This window comes from Cyprinus carpio, chromosome B8 (genome assembly GCF_018340385.1).
Source record: "Cyprinus carpio isolate SPL01 chromosome B8, ASM1834038v1, whole genome shotgun sequence".
In the NCBI taxonomy this organism is placed as follows: domain Eukaryota; kingdom Metazoa; phylum Chordata; class Actinopteri; order Cypriniformes; family Cyprinidae; genus Cyprinus; species Cyprinus carpio.
Genome location: NC_056604.1, coordinates 19,640,259 through 19,660,790, shown reverse-complemented (window position 1 = coordinate 19,660,790; position 20,532 = coordinate 19,640,259). Strand labels below are relative to the sequence as shown.

The 20,532-nt window shown below is 36.9% G+C and overlaps 1 protein-coding gene across 4 annotated transcripts in view; it reads right to left on the bottom strand.

Annotated features, from left to right (window-relative positions):
* Positions 1-171: 171 nt before the first annotated feature.
* The window catches only part of gpat2 (glycerol-3-phosphate acyltransferase 2, mitochondrial), a 49,145-nt gene continuing 28,784 nt past the window's right edge, over positions 172-20,532 (bottom strand). For 2 of the 4 annotated variants that reach the window (XM_042730027.1, XM_042730025.1), the window contains 12 exons: positions 16,336-16,434; positions 14,913-14,995; positions 13,927-14,045; positions 13,749-13,819; positions 11,731-11,995; positions 9,043-9,185; positions 8,574-8,651; positions 4,820-4,945; positions 3,393-3,513; positions 3,178-3,246; positions 1,219-1,274; positions 173-1,042 (listed from right to left, as the gene is read on the bottom strand). In XM_042730027.1, the coding sequence (XP_042585961.1) occupies positions 926-1,042; positions 1,219-1,274; positions 3,178-3,246; positions 3,393-3,513; positions 4,820-4,945; positions 8,574-8,651; positions 9,043-9,185; positions 11,731-11,995; positions 13,749-13,819; positions 13,927-14,045; positions 14,913-14,995; positions 16,336-16,434 (1,347 nt within the window). In that variant the 3' untranslated portion in view covers positions 173-925. Of the gene's footprint in view, positions 1,043-1,218; positions 1,275-3,177; positions 3,247-3,392; positions 3,514-4,819; positions 4,946-8,573; positions 8,652-9,042; positions 9,186-11,730; positions 11,996-13,748; positions 13,820-13,926; positions 14,046-14,912; positions 14,996-16,335; positions 16,435-20,532 lie in introns of all 4 variants that reach the window. The other 2 variants (XM_042730024.1, XM_042730026.1) reach the window with 2 other exon arrangements.

The window sequence follows — 20,532 nt, the reverse complement described above, 5'->3', positions numbered from 1 at the left end:
CATATATTTTTAATGTATGTGTATATATATATATATATATATATATATATATATTTTTTTTTTATTTTTTATTTTTTTATTTTTTTGAAAATTATAGACATTTTTTAATACTGATCTTTTTTTACATTTTCTATTATAGATTTTTTTTCCCAGAATTTTATAATGTATACTTTTTTTTTTGTAAAGAATTATTTAATTTACAGTAAATAATATGCACATTTTAGTGATTATCTTAGATTAATTTTAAAGTGCAACTGTTACTATTTTTTAAAACTAAAGACAAGTAAAAGCAAGACCTCTTTTGTTCCATGCCTCAAGAATCAGTTAAATGGTACTTCGGTGTTCAGTGTTTGTGCTAATGGAAGCAGAATATGCATAGTAAGAAAATGGTTGTGATAATTCATCTTAATATTTTAGGTAATGCAAAATCTTTGCATATATATGCTGTGCTGTGTGGCTAAACTATAAATCAAACCATGACAGAAACACTGCAACTGGGTCAATTATCAGAAACTTGTGTACTGAACCAAGCCCATTACATATTCATTACAGTTAAACAAAAGAATAATAATAAACAACACAATCTAATAAAAAAAAGAAAGAAAAGAAAAACTTTTAGCAGCAATTTATCTGCCCTTTATAAACAGAGAACATTATCTAACCATCTGAATAGTCATTATCCAACCAATAACGAAACCAATTCTGGGCTCTCAACAACAAAACCTAACAAAAAACCCAACCTCGGCATCACGTAGATTACAAAAAGCAAGTGCTCTCAGCAAAACAGATGTATAAACACAGAAAAGCATTCATAATTAATGATTTACACAACATTGAAGAACAGAACAGGAATTTCAGAAGTGCTTACTGTTCCCATCATTCCCAGCTGAGACTGACTTCTCTTCAAAACTTTTACTTTTCTCTTTCAGTTATACATGAACTGTTTGAAAAACTGCAAGAGTTTCTCTTTGTGAGCACACTGAGAGAAGAGAGGACTGACATCTAGATACACATCTTCTCTCTGTCCGTCCTCAATCAACACCTAAAGCACAGGAACAGAGAAATGCTGTTTAGTCTCCAGAGGCCAAATTAATTGTCCTTTATTACAACAACTGCTACATATTGTTCCATTTTACTGTCCTCCGTTAATCTGGCCTTGCACTTTTATTTACAGCTTATATATATATATAATAAATCAGGATGTACAGAATCACTTACCCCAAGATCAATGAAGGTACGAAGCACCATTCTCACCAAGTCAATAGATGAGGTCTCTACAGAAGATTCACAGAAACACATCAAATATATATTAACATTTAGTCATTTAACAGACGCTTTTATCCAAAGAGATTTACAAATGAGGACAATGGAAGCAATATACAGGGCTGGAGTGATCACGACACCAGGACTTCTGTACTGAAGTATTATTTAATAATGCTGGAACACAATTTGGTGTGCAGCAACTCTCTTATAAAACATCAAGGCTCTAGTCTTCAGGAGAGTAAGATTACTCAGTAACACATCGAAATCCAGTGGGATTAATAATACATTAAAGATAAAGCATCAGCAGCTGAAGTGAAGCTGTCAGCATCTATGTAGGTTGTTTAATGGTTAAAACTTCTTTATGCTCAAAGATCTTAAGAACCCTTAATGTTGCAATCCGATTCAAATATTCATGTACATATGTGAATGTACACTGTCAATGTTTAATGGGATGTGTTTAATAAAGATTATAATCGTTGGAGCGTTGTTAGCTAAAGCACATTGTGTTTGTCTATATCTGTGGTTTTGATGAACATCACATGACATTTTATGGCCAATTAATGGAGAAAACCAACTAATTCCAAAGGTTTCACATATTTTTCTTACCCCTGTATGTCAAAAGAATATTTTTGAAGAAATATTTAGTAATTATTTAGTTGTGTTCTAATTGGTTTATTCAATTCCATGTTCCCAGTCAATCGGATTTATGTATTCATTACCATAAACCTTTATAATCAGGACGTATTCAGTGAATGCTATGTCTCCGTGCTATGCGTGTCCTCATGCTAACACCTCCCCAGCACCACGTATCTATATCTGCTATGGGGATCTTCCTCTCTCTAGCAGCAGCGTAGCAGATGTAATCTGCCAAGACAAAACCTATGCACATTCTATTTACATTAATAAATGCTTAACAATCTATCCCGAGAGTTGTCATGGCTAAAATAAATATATGCGCATTCGTACAATGCAAAATATATGTAAACCTAAGCATTACGGCAAGAATTTTTTTAATCCGATTGAGAAAATTCAAGTATTTACATGGTTAATTATTTCCTGTTGACTGTGGTCTACACACCACCCCTTTTAACCTGGTCGAAATGTTATTTAAATGGAGCTCAATCAGATCAATTCAGGTGTTGACATGAAGGCTTTTAGTCCGACTGAGCCGGCAATCCAGTTACTAGATTATTAGTATACATATAAAAGTAGCTACTGGGGATCTGTTCGGTGATCCGATCACAAGTGCTTTACACAAAGTGGTAACATGACTCAAGCCCATTTTCTGTGACCATTCCTGACAGGATTTCTAAGTAGGGATGGCATTCTTAAAGAATTAAAAAATTCCTCTTTGCTAATTTTGGTTTGGTCTTTTAGCAGTTTAGCTTAAAACAAACAACCAAAAAAACAACAACAATTATTTCTGTTACTACGTCATCATTGCATAGTCCTTTCTTTTGCATTTAAGAAAAAGCATATTTTGATTATGCACTGGTGAATTGTGACACAATGACATCATACAATGTGAAACCTTAACAGTGAAAGCTAAGTATGTTGATGAAATCAAGTGTTTTTGCAAAGAAAAAAAAACAGCATCTGTTTCAGTGGTGTATTCCAACCGCTTCCCAAAAGAATGCCATGTTGCAAAAGCAAAGAGGAAAACATCTTTACTCGATTCAGTTTTAAGGTCGAGAGGCTTTCTTGGGAGACTGGATATACTCATCTGCCAACTGCCTGTCAGGTTTTTGTCTGATCTGTTTTTATTGCCTAAGCTGACCACTTGTGATTGGATCAGTCAAGATGGATGTTCTCTGTTAAAACAGATCTCAATGTGGATCTAAGATGCAAACTCTGGCAAATCCTTCAGCCTTATGGTGGTGAGTGGAAATTGAAAAATGTGTTTTTATCTCCTACCGTAGTGTGCTTTGTCCAGTTGAGCTCGGTTCTTCAAGTGTGCATGTAGTTGGCTCAAACAGTCTCTCTCTAACATAAACAATTTTTAGGTTATAAACACTTAGTTGTTCACACTCTGTGTGAATAGTGACAGAGATGCTGCCAAAGCACACTTACTCATCACACATGGCAACGGCATTGTTTGGCCAGAGGCCAGAGTTTGTATATGTGCTGACCTGTGATAGGTGAGGGGAGGTAATGGAGGCTTTCTAGCGCCCAGCACAGAGCTCTCAGCCGGACACTCAGTAAACTACAGAGAAAGAACAGCAGCTCCGGGCACTGAGACGGCTGACTCAACTAGAAAGCAGAGAGAGAGAGAAAAGACAGCAGAAGGGTAGAGGACAGTGGAAAAGTGCAAAGGTCATTATTAGTTAGGTAACAGATGTTGTTTGGGCGTATTTATAGACTTTCAGAAAGAAAGAAAAAATTCACTTCAATTATTCTATTCAATCATCAAATATTCCTCATAAAAAAATAACATTTAACATGTTTCTAAGAAACATTTTGTTGGTTCGATTGCTTCAATTGTCATAATTTGTAAAATATTAAGCAGTAAAACTGTTTTCAACACTGATAATAATAAATGTGTCTTGAGCAGTAAATCATCATATCAGAATGATTTCTGAAGGATTATATGACACTGAAGACTGGAGTGATGATGCTGAAAAATCAGCTGTGCTTCACAGGAATAAATTATAATTATGTTAAAATATAAAATATTTATTGTACATTTTTATTTTTTACAACATTCTGATTTTGATAAAATGAATGCAGCCTCGGTGAGCATAAAACATTAACCAAAAACATTAAAAAAATCTTACCAACCCCAAAGTTTTGAATGGTATATATTTAGTCATTATACTACGGCGCTGTTGAATGCTTGAATCTGATTGGCTGTTGAACATTCTAAGGTGTGCAATTATTTTCAGGGAAACACACAGTGAAAGTAGTTCCAAGCAGGTCTCTTTACAGCATTACATGTCTATATCACTTCGCCAAATGATTTCAGGTCCTTACAGCCTTATAGCAGCAAAAACCAAAACCCACAACAACACTGACCAAGCAAATAAATACAGTAAACAACCAGATAAAAATGACAAATTATTTCCAAGTTTTTGCCACAAAATTACATTTTATTACTCTTTCTCCTGCTCACTCTCCCATACAAATGCATACACGCAACAGTAAGGACACAGAAACATACACATGTACACGTCAGTGCTGCTCTGACTATTTTATCAGTAAAATAGTTTACCAACTTAAAAGCTACATGATATTCTGTTCTTGTGCTGAATTCAGCGTACAGACACTGAAATACTGCGCAACACGCAGACAGACACCAGAATTCAAGTGCAGCATCTCTGAACTGTCTGTCTTAATTTTAAGTCTGTTTTTTCTGTCAGTGTCTGAGGTTTGCATGTTAGTATTTGTGTGTGTTTCTCCATACGCTGGAACTCTGTATCCAAAGTGTTCAAAGATTGTGAGTACTCTGAATCTGAATATATGATTATAAACAAATCCAAAAACACTCTGAATGTATAAACAAAACTTTCTGGATGATAACTGTCTATATTTTATTAAAGCTGTCTGTGGGTTTGTGTACCTTATAAGAGCGTGCGTCTGGTTCCTCACAGTCTGAATCGCTGCTCTGGTCAGGGTTGTCTGAAACAGCCCATGACAACACACCTTGCCTCTTCATGAAGTCACAAACCGGTGTATCCTTCTGAACCTATGTACACACACAAACAACGAGTTCACATCTCTAAAGCCGCATACAAACAAGCTGCAAAATGATCAGTTTAGGGTTAAAATGACCTTTAACCACATACAAACAAAAATAGCTTTCACGTCTGAGGGTGTTTGTGAATCAGTCAGCTGAAAACTGTGGTGGCACTTGAAAATAAATGGGCATAGACCGAACGGTCAGCATGTCAGAGATTAGATCGAGTCTGAGAGCTTGAGAGATGTCTGGGCAGTGGAGTGAAAACTGTATTTTTGGCCACGTCTCTGTATTCTCTGTTTGTTGTTTTGATCTTGACATTGTAAACTTAAGAAATTCTACATTTGTGAGGGTGTGATACTGTATATTGTCCAGGCTTAAAAAAATGTGTCTCTGCATTTATATCTCTATCTATCTATCTTATATCTATCTCAAGTTTTTACTCATATCTCTATTTTAAGATTACTGGTATCAGCTGATAAGTGTGCTGCTGTGGCCGAGTGGAACAGAAGCTGTAGTTTCCCTTGTGTCAGTGCCAAAAAACTACCAACAGCCTTATCAATGACGCTAAAAATAATCATTGGCTGACATTTTGTCATGCTCTATTTCAGTCTGTTATAATATAAAACCCGGTCCTTTAAATTATTTTTTTTAAATCCTGACATCACTCCTCATCTTTCAAAGAATCAATTATAAACTTAATTTTCACCCATTTTTTTCACTTTTAATATCTATTACCATATTTTAAAGTGTGAGTATCAAAATAAAAGGTTTTTTTTTTTTTTTTTTTGTCAGCTCTTTTTAATTTAGTCTTTTTAGTTTTATTAAATGTCCTTATTTAGTCGTCTTATCTTGTTTTTTGTTTAGTCAAATTCAGTTGACTAAAATTCTGTGAATTTCAGTCTATTAAAACAGTCACATTTCAGTCCTGTGTTAAATGTCCTTTTTAGGTTTTATCATATTTAGTCATTTTTATCCTGTTTTTTGTTTAGACAAGTTTTAGTTGACTAAAACTGAATTTGTCTATTTTTAGTCTATTAAAAATATTGCTGTCAAAAGATTAATCACATCCAAATTAAAAGTTTTTGTTTATATTATATTTATGTGTATGCTGTGTATATTTATTATGTACATATATGTTGTTTATATATTAAATATATTTATATATAATATAAAATACAAGACTATGAATACATAAATGTATAAACGTGAATATTTTTAAAATATATACTGTGTCTTTATATATACATAATGAATATACACCGTACGCATATTGTATATAATGTACACTTTTATTTTGGATGTGATTAATCATTTGACAGCACTAATAAAACATAGTCAGTCATAGTTTTAGTCATGCTGTATAATGGTTAAACTGATAATCAGTTATTTTGCTCAAAATTATACTGTTCATGATTGTGCAGAATTATTGCACTTTCACTTATAAGCATACTGTACACACTGTTAATCTCATCTTGTTTCCTGATTTATTATGATATCAGAAATATAAACACTCTTACACGGTGACAAACGATAACTCAAAAGTTTCCCTCTTTATTTTTTTATTTTGTTTATTAATTTTATTTTATAAAACGGATAGTTCCGGTCCTTGATTCTGATTGGTTGAGCCGCGTTTGAAGCTGTTGTAAATTACACTACAAAGGTGTGTTTGTAGTATAATATACAACAGCTTCGAACGCGGCTCAACCAATCATAATCAAGGACCGGAACTATCCGCCCCTTTTTTTAATAGCGTTCATTTATATCACAGCTTGGCCGACCGTTCAGAGCCGCTGAGCTGCATAATGCCGCATTTGACAGGGTATGACAGCAACAATCTCAACCATATTGCTATAAAATATAGCATTCTGTGTAGAATTCAAATATGTCCGATACATTTTGTAGTCTGCACCGACTTGCGCATGTGATCCGCTCCGTGCTATCGTGCCACTGGAGCGGAGCAGAGTGTGTGTGCACTGCGGTGGTTAGCGTGACACAGCGCGTAACCAGACTTCTGTTTCCTCAATGGAAAGCATATTTACACTGTCTGAATCGTTCCCACTCCCCTATATAGTGCACAACGTGCCATTCACTGTGCAGAAAATACTAATTCTGTGAAGTGACCGATTTCAGCCACGGCTTCAGCATCTATTTATAGTGAAGGGGGCGGGTGCAGGTGCTTCAGATTCTAGAGAGCATTTGATTGGACAGTAAGTTTGTTGAGAAGATAAAGTACGAGGTGACGTCAAACTAAAAAAACGTTGATCAATTTTGGCGGAAGTGACGAACTGCAAGCTTTGAATGCTTGTATCTTCTAATTGCGAATTTTCTCACGGTTTTAGAGGACACTGGCATATAGATAACCTTAAGACTAACATATTGATACTTAAGGCCCGTTCACACCAAGCACGATAACTATAAAGATAACGATAAAGATATAGTTCTAAAAAATTTTCTCAATATTAAAGAATAGCAGAGTCCACACCACAACTATAACGATAAAGGAACAGAGAAACGATATCGTTGGAATTTTTTTCAGAACGATTTTTTTCCAGCTGATGAACGATACAAACATTGACATCCAATCAGAATCAATCCTGCTACAACGAGCTCGAGAATATAAATCGGCAGGCGCAGGTGCGCTTAGAATAAACAGACGATATAGTTCGCTGGTGTGGACGCTAATATCGTTATCTTTATAGTTATCTTTATAGTTATCGTTCTTGGTGTGAACGGGCCTTAACTTTAATTTTGATTTCATGGGACCTTTAACGGACATTCTGTTGCTTAGTTACGTGCATTCTGTCACTGTTTAAACTGCATTGTCAATCATCTTGTCACAGTTAACATCACCATATTTCGTTTAATTTGATTTTCTACCGTATTGGAGAGAAATGAAAAGGCACGTTGATCTGCTAGTCACGGGTCTATCATGCCAAGAACTCTGCTCATGTGTTTGTATAATGATGCAATAGTAAAATATCATTATAAAAGTTCACAGTGTTGCTGCAGATGAAATATAATGTGGATAACATTAAATTAATATTTTTCATCAGGTTAGACATTGATTATTTATCATGCAAATCCCTTTCTTTACCTGTCCGTCTGTCGCGTATATCCGACGCACAACGCGAAGCGGCTTCTTGGGGCTTATTGGTTTATTATAAACTACAGTTTTGTGTTTATCTACAATACTGCATTTTGATATAGACACATTTAACATTTAATGATGTCAGTGATGTCTTCATGTTATTCTTATTGGAAAAAAGGTCAAATTTTTGTCATAGTTTTCGTTAACAAGTTTAACACTTATAAAGCAGAGAAACAAGATACCAGTTACTTTTTTTATCTGATTGAAAGTATTCATCATCTGTCCATGTTTCTTCAAAAATAAATGCAAATATGTAAATATATAAAAATGCAAATTATAAGTATCTTATAAAACATGATTCCCAAAATAATATAGTAATACATTTGTGTATAATACGCTGTAGTATATGATAACTACTCTATTCTCTAGAATATTAGGATCAGCCATTTAAAAAACCATTTCAATGACCAGGGATTTTGAAAATGCTACATGTGTGAGGACAAACAAATGTGTGTGTTTGTTTGTTTGTTAATGCAGGTATCGCACCTCCTCCATAACAAGAACCCCACAGCGCACCATGCTGTCCACCACATCAAGAGCAAAGCCATGAGCGGTTTGACACGGCTAAGAGACAGACAGATATGAGCAGATAGACAGGAGGAGAGATAATTAGTTGTGTAGTGTTTTTGTTCTTGTTGACATTTCACAGGCTTTACAAGTGTTTATTTGCTGATGCAACTGTAAAATGTGCCAGCAATAATTACACATGCTATTCCCACCACTGAAGAACCCTTGAACGGGAAACTAGACATCAAGAGAGAATAATAAAGGGAACAGATGGGGAGCAACTGATCGATTGGAAGCATGAGAGAGAAATTGGAGAAAGTATGAAAAATAAATGAGTTTTTTTACTGACTGACGTACAAACAAGACGACTGTATGAATCACTACTAGCATCAACGTGATTATAGACGTCATAGTAAGGGGTCCTTGTGTGTGTTTGAGTGAGACTCACCGGTATGAAGCCGGGTGACAGTAGATGTGTGAGTTGGAGGCTTTTCTCCGTCAGCTCCTCCTGGCCCAGAACAACATCAAACTCCAGGTCTCCACCACCTCCACAGCCTACAACCTCACTCAGCATGGCTGAGACAGCACAAGCTATACACACACACACACACACACACACACACACACACACACACACACACCTTTCAGGATTAGCACAGTCAATAAACCCTGCTGTGGTGCAAACATGACTCAACCAAAACACATCAACACCCTGAAGTGCAGGCCCATTCAAACCGGGCACGTGCACCCTCAGATTATTGAACCAAGTGGAGTTTTTGTTTAAAAAGTTACTTTTATCTTGTATTTTTAAAGGAAAAATTCCAAAATGATTGTTGGTAAAATAAGTGTTTGTTTAAAACAATCACTGATTCGTGTAAATTTGGTCAAATCAATCTGAATCTTCTGCAAATCTTTAAACTGAAAATTTATTACAATTGACTGGGTAATATTAAATACTGGGTAAAAATATAAAGTTTCTTATTTTGTGTTATCTTCGTTTGAATTATCTCAATATTGATTTTTAGAATCCCAAAATTATTTTAAGGTTATTTTTCAAAGAAATCAATTTAAACCAGCAAGGAAGCATTCAATTGATGAAAAATAACAGTAAAGACACCTGTAATATTTCAAAAGACTTCTATTTCAAATAAATTCTGTTTAAAGAAAAAAATTATCATGGTTTCCACAAAAAAAAAAAAAAAAAATTATTAAGCAGCATAGCGTTTTCAAAATTGTAAGAAATGTTTCTTGAGCAGAAAATCTGCATATTAGAATGATTTCTAATGATGTGACGCTGAATACTGGAGTAATGACGCTGAAAATTCAGCTTGCATCACAGGAATTAATTACATTTTTAAACATTAAAATAAAAAACAGTTAATTTAAATTCCAATAATATTTAATAAAATGATTATATATTATACATAAAATAAATGTAAAAAAGTATTATTATTATTACTGTTTTTGTCACTATATTACTGTATTTTTATCAAATAAACGCAGCCTTGTTGAGCATAAAAGACTTTCAAAAATATTCAAACATCTTTCTTACTCCAAACTTTTCAACAGGAGAATACAGTATATACGAATTAAACATTATAACAGAAACATATCCAAAAGAATCGGATTCAAATCAGAAAATCTCTATCAATACCAAGCCTTAAAGGGATAGTTCACCCAAAAATTTAAATTCTGTCATTACAGTTTTTTATAGTCGTTAGGACACATTTCTCAATACCAAAGTCATTTTTTCAAAGCTCATCACAGTTCTCCTAACCAAATTTAAGCTTGGCGAAGCAGTTAATTTTACATTCAAAATGCACTAAAACTACCAGAACATTTCGTACAGTACATGTCTGAAAACAACTCATTCTTTCATAACACTAGCAAAGGCTTTCAAACTACCATTTGTCACTCATAAAACACTGACCTAAAACACTAACAACAGGTAGCATTATGCAATGTTTGCTTTTGTAAAATTTCAAAACAAGATCAACACTATTGCTTTTAATTCACTGCAGTATATGTTACATAGTTCATGTTTGCATTACAGTGCAAAATTATTCCTACTGTAAGTTTTCCCCTTTTGTATAGATGGTAATGAATTCGAAAACTAACACGTGTAGGTTTTCGACTATATCAGATTGCTTTGATTGTTTTGCTTTGTTTTTAAATTCAGAATATATTTCAATATGGTATTCCTGTAGAAATGTAGCAAATTTATGTCATTCATTTTTGTATTATGTTAGGTTTTGAACTTAGGCTTAACAGTTTTGTAAAGAGTATGTGAACAGGTGGAAACTGGCTTGTAGGTACATAGAGTTTTGCCGTAGTTATTTTCTGAGTGAGAAAAAAATGTATGTCATTTGAATGATGTAGTTATTGAATGCACTTTGTGCCAAAACAAAGACAAATGATACACAGTTTAGCCCACATCGAATACTGTTGTGCACACCATGTGAAGAGTTTTGAAAAAGTGACCAAAATATTGAGAAATGCATCCTAGCGAATGTAAAAAAATGTAATTACTCACACTCACGTTGTTCCAAACCCACAAGACCTTCATTCATCTTGGGAACACAAATGTGACCCTGGACCACAAAACCAGTCTTAGGTCGCTGGGCTATATTTGTAGCAATAGGCAAAAATACATTTTATGGGTCAAAATTAATGATTTTTCTTTTATGCCAAAAATCATTAGGATATTAAGTAAAGATCATGTTCCATTAAGATATTTTGTAAATTTCCTACTGTAAATATATTAAAAATTTATTTTTGATTAGTAATATGCATTGCTAAGGTCTTCATTTGGACAACTTTAAAGGTGTTTTTCTCAATATTTAGATTTTTTTTGCACCCTCAGATTCCAGATTTTCAAATAGTTGTATCTCAGCCAAATATTGTCCTATCATAACAATGTATAAATGTATTGATGTATAAATCTCAATTTTGAAAAATTGGCCATTATGACTGGTTTACCAAGTTTTCTTTTTGTTTAGTCATCATGTCTTATCTTGCCAACGTATACCAAATGAGCCAGAACTCCCACTAATGCCTCCTCAAAAAAGACAGGTGCATGACACCGCCAACAGCAAGTTTCCTTGCCTCCACCCAATCTTTAACACACTCTGCCCACCTCCTACAGCCTCGTGTATGAAGACGTGAGTGAGCGAATCGCAGTGCTGGCTCAGTATGAGCAGAGAGTCTGGATCGGGCCGGGGTGCGATGATGGGTTCTCCTGTGGGCGGAGCTGCAGCCAGGAGCAGATACGGGCGGAGCAGAGAGAGCGCGTGATGCACCAGCCCGACCAGAGAGCCACCGTAACCCACGTCTGTGTTTCTAAACAACACCTCCTCCAACAGCCAACAGATGTCCCTGCACAGCATGGATACACGCACACCCTGAGAAAGAGGGAGAAGATCATTACAATCATTAGCAACGTCATTAAAGCAGAACCATGTCTGATGCTTGTATGAATCATCTAAAACCAGTGGAGGTTTAATAAACCAATTAATGTACTATTATAAAAGAGTTCCAGTCATTTTTATTGGTTAATAGAGCTGATATTAAATAATTTTTATTTTAACGTAGTGGTCAATATACAGCATATTTAGGCTTTTATTAATACACAGTGTAGACACTTACTTTAATGCAACATTGTTTAATACATAAAGCACATAAACACTTGTGTTGAAGTAAGTATTTTAAAGCTGCAGTCCGTAAATTTTGCCTCTTTTTCGCCATCTGTGTTTGAAACCTGCAATTGCAGCAATTTGCGGAATTATTTTCTTCACAGATTCTAGCCTACGTCTTGGAAATATGACCCAAATAATATACATTGTCATCTTAACAAGTAAGTAACAAGTCTGCTACTTTTGTTCTGACCAACTGAGAAAAAAAAGTGTTCCAAAGACAAACAAAGCTTTTTACAGGTTTGGAACGACATTGGGGGTAAGTGATTAATGACAAAATTTTCATTTTGGTGTGAAATAACCCTTTAGGTCTAACAATTACTTAGCTCATATCACATCAAACCATGCAAATTATTGTTATTGTTATGCTTTGTTCTCAAAATGTTATGTTAAAAACATTAGCATTGTATGACTGTGTATGTAGTGTGTATTAGCATTTACATGTACATTTCAATTTCTGTACAGTCATCTGTACAGTTGTCATATCATTCGACACATGAAAACACACTAGGAATTTTCAAAAAAGCACCTAAAGGACCCTCACACTGTGAGAAACAATATTCTCTGGCCTGATGAACCTCAATTCTAAGCATCATGAAACCAGCTCTGCTCATCACTTGCAGAGTACCGTCCCAAAAGTAAAGTGTGCTGGTAGAAGCCTCATGCTGTGGGGCTGTTATTCAGTGGCAGGAACTGAGTGAGGGACTTGTCAGAGTAGAAGAAAATCTCAATGCACCAAAATATTAAGATAGCCTTAATGAAAACCCAGTCCAGAGCATTCAGAACCTCAGACTGGGCAGAAGGTTCACCTTCCAACAGGACAATGACCCTAAACAAACAGCAAAAGTGGCTTATAGACAACTCTGTGAATGTCCTTGAGTGTCCCAGCCAGAGTCTGAGCTTGAACCCAATCAAATATTTCTGGAGAAACCAGAAAATGTGTGTCTGCCTCCTTCCAACCTAACAAATCTTATGAGGTGAAGAGGTGAGGAGAAGAATGGCAGATAATTGCTAAATGCTAATGTGCAAAGCTTGTCGCATCATACCCAAAAAGATTTGAGGCTGTAAAGGTGCTTCAACTAAGTACTGAGTTAAGGGTTTGAATACTTATGCATTTTTTTATTTTTTAAATTGTGACATATCTGCTTTTGCTTTGTCATTATGATGTATGGAGTGTAGATTAATGTGGAAAAAAAATAATTTAAAGCATTTTAAAATATAGTAAATATAATATATAGTAAAAATATAGTAATATAAATAAGGCAGGAACTAAACGTGAAAAAAAAAATTAATGGGTATGAATACTTTTGCAAGGCACTGTATACCACTGCACAGCACCAACAGAGGCCAATTATTAACCTTAGTTTTATTGGATACTACTAAATTTGTTAAATAAAAAAGTAAAAAAAAAATGATATATGATAATGTGATTTAAAACCCAAAAGGAGTTTTTTTTAAAAACCTTGCGATGCTTGTGGAGCAGCAAACAGGACACCAGACTGGTAGACATGATGGCCATACTTGTTGTTGAAGCTAAAATAAAACAAACACACACAAAGCTTACTTTCATACATAGAGTAGTGATTATTAAAGTGCAAGAGTTTGATCTCTGGGAGCCTGCGTGTGTCAAACAGACTCACAGTACATCAAATGAAGAGTCAGTGCGATAGTCTGCTGTCTATCAGCAGGAGACAGTTCAGGCATGACAGCGGGAGGGAGGAGCCAGGAAACATCCTTCTGGCTGAAGATAGTGTCCATCCTGATGAAACAAATCACATTTCATATATACACATACATATAGGGGTTTTATTCCTTGAAAATCCCACTGCCTTGATCTCAGCATTAAATTTACCTTACAGTCCTCTGCATACCTTTTTTGACTGTGTAACCTGACTGTTCATTGTTCTCGCTCCCTAACTTGTACAACAAAAGGCTTTACAACAATACATTATTACCAGCTGTCAAAATGCAAATGCCGAGCCCGCAGGGCTGAGTCTCCATGATAAGGCCTCCCGCTGTGGATTTGCCGCTTTAAAACATATAACAGACCCCGAGGCTCTCGGAAGAGACTGAACAGCGGATGAGAAGCTCTTGGTAGATTTTCCAGGATATTCCAGTTCATTATGATTCGGAGTTGGAATAACTGACTGCTACTGAGAATCTGATTTGCTTAAAATGAGTGCACTGCAGAAACATTTTTTTAGCACGTGGGTCTGGAGGTCTGATTCAGCAGACTGGAGTCTCAGTTAGACAGGAAGTTGAACTGGCTGAAGTGGACTGAAAGGTATCATCCATCATTCTCAAACAGCATCCTTCTGTCAATGTTTATTCTTCCTGTTGTATTTCTTGTTTTTTAGTCTTAACAATTTGGCATGTCAGATAAAAACCCAAAGGTGAAGAAGAATTGGAGGTCCAAACCTCCAGGGACCTTCATGATTGAAAAGAAAATCATTCATTCATTCTTCCCAATGAAGGATGCGGGAAGAATGAATGGCTTGAAGTGAAATGTGTGAACTCTTTCGTCTTTGACCATATGGGCTGAAGATGATATGGGGGCAAATAAGAAGAGATGGATGGAGAGAGAAATGCTGCAGATAGTATACAGCAACAGAGGGATTGAAGTGACCTGTCGTGCAGTATGGCGGTCAACAGCAGGTCCTGTAGGGGGCGCCCTCCATCCACACGACACTTTCCACTCTCGCACATCTCCTGAGAGAGAGAAGGAGAGAATGAGAGAGTGTAAAACTTTTCCACAGTACTCATACATAAGCTTCAAAAACTGAGATGTTGTATTAAGGAGGTGGTTCTCCACGGGATTCGATTCAAGACTCAGATTTTGGATGTCAAATGGCAGTACTAGATTTATTTACTACAGCAAGTAGACAAATTTTCACCTAAAATCACACATGAAATTGACTATTACCACAAACAATATAGATTTTAATGCATAGATCCAACAATGTAGTTTTCTCAACAAAGATTTGTGTCTCTTATGCTTTAGTAACGTAGTTCAGTAACAAAATTGTGAATCTGTGTTTTAGGCCTTGCAGTGTAAGTATCTGAGTTATTCAGTATCAAACAAACTATAATATGAAGCAAAATGTCTCACTTGGATGGATAACTTTAGTAGCTTTAATAAACCATCAATAAAAACAAAAGCCATGATTCTACAGCATTAAACCAGTATTATATCTAGGGAAATGACTATGCCAATAAATAAAAGTTATTTGCATATTTGTCCTATTGTCCTATTTGTCCTATTGCTTGTAATTTGTTTCCTGATTCTTTATTTGATCACTCCCAGTTCACTTTAAACAGTTACTTGAGAAAATGTAGAAATGTTTACTTGCATTACCATTCAAAAGTTTGGGGTCGGTGATTTTTTTTTAGTGCTTCTGAAATAAGTCTTTTTTTCCCTCACAAAGGCTACATTAATTTGATCAAAATACAGTAATATTGTAAGATATTAATACAATTAAAAAAAAAATTCAATTGTATTAATAAAAATGTACCAACCCAAAAATAGTAGTCTACAGTAGTCTATGTATATGAAAAGTCTATGTATTGAAGTATTTAAAAGCTATAATCCATTTTGTTTATGTAACTTAATAATTATATTGATGTTTAACCTTTTAAAGTAGTGTTCAATAGCATATTTTCAATTTAATAGCATATTTTGCAGTGGTATACAAAATGAAATCATAAAATATATTTTTTAAGAAATTCAAGGTATTGATAACAACTACTCAAATTGTGGTATTGCAAAAACCCAAATATTACCAAACACTGGATCATTCTGCAAGGTTATTTATTATTCTCCTCCTTTTAAATGTTAATTAGACAATTTGTTTCACTATACTTACTCTGCATAATTACATGGCAAGATGCATTGTATTATTTGCATTTATTATTCCCCTGCTATCTGTGACCCTATCAGAACAGTCCGGCCGCCCACCAGCTGAGAACCGCTGTGTTAAGGGTCTGCATTTGTATGAAACTATAATTTTTTTATTTATGTGTGTATGGATGAGCCAGTTTGTGAGTCATACCTTCAGAGAGAAAGCCTGAGCAAAATGGATCCTAACACTTCCTCTGTGATCACCCTTCAACAGGGAGATGGCAAACCGCAGAGCAGACATCAGGCCGGCCTCCAGACCACACAAACAAATGAAAAAACACTCACTCAAATGCTGCCACTCACACATGCTGATCAAATGAATTGAATGTAATTAGAGAAAACTTCACAGAGATCTAATGGTGAAGAGCCATTAGAGGAGAAATTAGTGGCTGTAATCACTATAATAACTGGCGTCTATTTGAGATGGATGGACGCAATAATATAGATTTCTCTTTATTGCTCTCTAAGTTGACACATTCTAGTCTGTACCATTTCTGAGTTAGAAAACACATCTCACAAGCTGCATATTAAAAATCATCAAATCAAAATGAAAAAACACACCATCTGATTTTAATTATCTGAATATTGCTGCTTATTACCATATAATTAATCAGTTCACCTCAGGAATTACAAATACAAAACTACAGAAGTGCAATTCCTATGCAAGACTTCTGAGTGGTTTATTGTGCACTGCTGTATGGTTGCTAGGGTGTTCTAGGCTGTTGCTACGGTGTTCCTTAATAACCTACACATGGGTGGACGCCCCACACACTGCTCCTGACCCGACTCAAATGCTTACTTTGGGTGGCTGCCAGGGTGTTGCTATGCTGTTGCTAGGGTGTTCTGGGTGGTTGCTAAGACAATGCTAGGTGGTTGCTAAGAAACTGCTCTTTGGTTGGTTGCTGTGGCATTCTGTGAGGTTGCCAGGACAATGCTGGATATTTGCTAGGAGACTGCTAGGTGGTGGTCGCTAGAGTGTTTTGGTAAGTTGCTAGGTTAATGATAGATGGTTGCTAAGGAGTTCTTGTGGTGGCTAAAGTGCTCTGTGAGGTTGATAGGATAAAGTTCTTTTCTTGGATGTAGCTGGGTGGTTGCTAGAGTGTTCTGTGTAGTTGCTAAGACATTGCTCTTTGGTTGCTGTGGTGTTCTGTGTGGTTGCTAGGACAATGCTGGATGTTTGGGAGAGGACATTGCTAGGTGGACGCTAGGGTGTTTTGGGTAGTTGCTAGGATAATGTTAGATGGTTGCTAAGGTGTTCTGTGAGGTTGCTAGGATAATGTTGCTTTCTAGGATGTTGCCAGGTGGTTGCTATAGTATTTTGAGTGTTTGCTAAAAAGTTCTGGGTGGTTTTTAAGACATTGCTAGGTGGTCACTAGGGTGTTCACTAGGATGTTCTGTGAGGTTGTTAGGATAATGTTGGTTTCTAGAACATTGCTAGGTGGTCACTAGGGTGTTATGTGTGGTTGTTGGGTGTTTGGTGTGGTCGCTAAAACAATGCTAGGAGATTGCTGGGGTGTTTTGTGTGGTTGCTAGAATAATATTATTTGTGTTGTTTGCTAGGATGTTCCTAGGTGGTCAAAAGAGTAGGTCACTTTTTGATGGTTGCTAAGATAATGCTAGGTAGTCATTACAGTGGTCTGGGTGGTTACTAGCCAGGATGGTTGCTAAGATAATGCTAGGTAGTCATTACAGTGGTCTGGGTGGTTACTAGGATAATGCAAGGTTGTTGCTAACGAGTTTTAGGTGGTCACTAAGTTTTGGTATTCTGTGGTTGTCATGATCTTTTTTGTTTTTTGGTTTTTATTGTTGGTGTTTTTTTGGTGTGTGATAGGTGGTCAGTAGAGTGTTCTGTGTGGTTGCTAGGACAATACTGGATATTTGGTAGGGCATTGCGAGGTGGTCTTTCGGGTGTTTTAAGGATAGATGGTTGCTAAGGTGTTCTGAGTTCTTGCTGGGGTGTTCTGTAAGGTTGCTAAGATAAAGTTGTCTTCTAGGATGTTGCTAAAAAAAGTTGGTGGTTAATGGCTGCTAAACACTGGTTGCTAAACATTTCTGGATGGCTGTTAAGACATTTACATTTTACATTTACATTTAATCATTTAGCAGACGCTTTTATCCAAAGCGACTTACAAATGAGAACAGTAGAAACAATCAGATCAACGAGAGAACAACAACGGTATACAAGTGCTATGACAAGTCTCAGTTAGTCTAGTACAGAACACGTAGCCAGGGTTTTTTTTTTTTTTTTTTTTTTTGAATATGATAGACAAGAAAAAGAAAAAGGTAAGTACTAGTATTAGTTGGTTAAGTGCAGGCAAAAAAGATGAGTCTTTAGATGTTTTTTTAAAAATGAGTAAAGACTCAGCTGTTCGAATTGAGATCGGGAGGTCATTTCCACCAGCTGGGCGCAGTCCAGGAAAAAGTCCGTGAGAGGTGATTTTGAACCTCTTTGGGATGGCACCACAAGACGTCGTTCAATTGCAGAGCGCAAACTTCTGGAGGGCGCATAAGACTGAACTAGTGAGTTTAGGTATGTTGGCGCCGTGCCAGTGGTCGTCTTGTAGGCAAGCATCAGTACCTTGAATTTGATGCGAGCGGCTACTGGTAGCCAGTGTAACCTGATGAGGAGAGGAGTCACATGAGCTGTTTTTGGCTCATTGAAGACAACCCTCGCTGCTGCATTCTGGATCAGTTGTAGAGGCTTGATAGTACATGCAGGAAGGCCCGCCAGAAGAGCATTACAATAGTCCAGTCTGGAGAGAACAAGAGCTTGGACAAGAAGTTGGGTGGCTTGCTCTGACAGGAAGGGTCTAATCTTCCTAATGTTGTATAAGGCAAATCTGCAGGACCGGGTCGTTGTAGCAATATGGTCTGTGAAGCTTAACTGATGATCCATCACAACTCCTAGGTTTCTGGCTGTCCTGGAAGGAGTTATGGTTGACGAACCCAGCTGTATAGAGAAGTTGTGATGAAACGATGGGTTAGCTGGAACCACCAGCAGTTCAGTCTTAGTAAGGTTGAGCTGAAGGTGATGGTCATTCATCCAGCTAGAAATGTCACTCAGACAGGCTGAAATGCGAGCAACTACCGTCGGGTCATCTGGTTGGAATGAGAAGTAGAGTTGAGTGTCATCAGCATAGCAGTGATAGGAAAAGCCATGCTTCTGAATGACAGATCCTAATGACGTCATGTAGATGGAGAAGAGAAGCGGGTCCAAGTACTGAGCCTTGAGGAACCCCAGTAGCAAGTTGTTGTGACTTAGAAACTTCACCCCTCCAAGACACCATGAAGGATCTATCAGAAAGGTAGGAGTTAAGCCACTGGAGAGCGGTTCCAGAGATGCCCATCTTTCTGAGGGTGGACAGGAGAATCTGGTGATTAACAGTGTCAAAAGCAGCAGACAAGTCCAGCAAAATGAGAACTGAGGATTTTGAAGCTGCTCTTGCCAGTCGCAGGGCTTCTGTAACCGAGAGCAGGGCAGTCTCAGTTGAGTGGCCACTTTTGAAGCCAGATTGGTTGCTGTCCAGGAGGTTGTTCTGTACAAGAAACATAGAGAGCTGGTTGAACACAGCTCGTTCGAGTGTCTTTGCAATGAATGGAAGAAGGGATACCGGTCTGTAGTTTTCTAGAAGTGCTGGATTTAGAGATGGTTTCTTCAGCAGTGGGCTTACCCGAGCCTGCTTAAATGCTGAGGGAAATGTTCCAGAGTGAAGAGAGGAGTTGATAATGTGAGTAAGTGAAGGTATGACTGAAGAAGAAATCGCTTGAAGGAGGTGAGTGGGTATCGGATCCAGTGGGCAAGTAGTAGGATGACTGGACAGGATAAGTTTGGAAACGTCCGTCTCTGAGAGTGGAGAGAAGGAGGAGAACGAGTGAGCATTAGTCGTTGTGAAGTTATCCTCAGTCTGCGGTGTGGAGAATTGGTCACTGATGGTTCTTGTCTTATTCGTGAAGAAAACTGCAAAGTCATCAGCTGTAAGAGTCGATTGAGGAGGAGGTGGAGGCGGATTAAGAAGAGAAGAGAAGGTTTTGAAGAGTGTCCGAGCGTCACAACAGTTGTTAATCTTGTCGTGGTAATATGATGCTTTAGCAGTGAAGACATTTGCAGAGAAGGAAGAGAGGAGAGACTGATACACACTGAGGTTGGTAGAGTTTCTTGATTTAAGCCATTTCCTCTCTGCAGCCCTGAGTTTAGAGCGATGTTCACGGAGTACATCGGACAGCCAAGGGGCAGATGGGGTGGTGCGTGCTGGTCTAGACGACAGTGGGCAAAAGTTGTCCAAGCAAGAGGTCAGAGTGGAACAAAAAGTGTCCGTAGCACTGTTCGTGTCCAGAGCTGAAAAGTGCG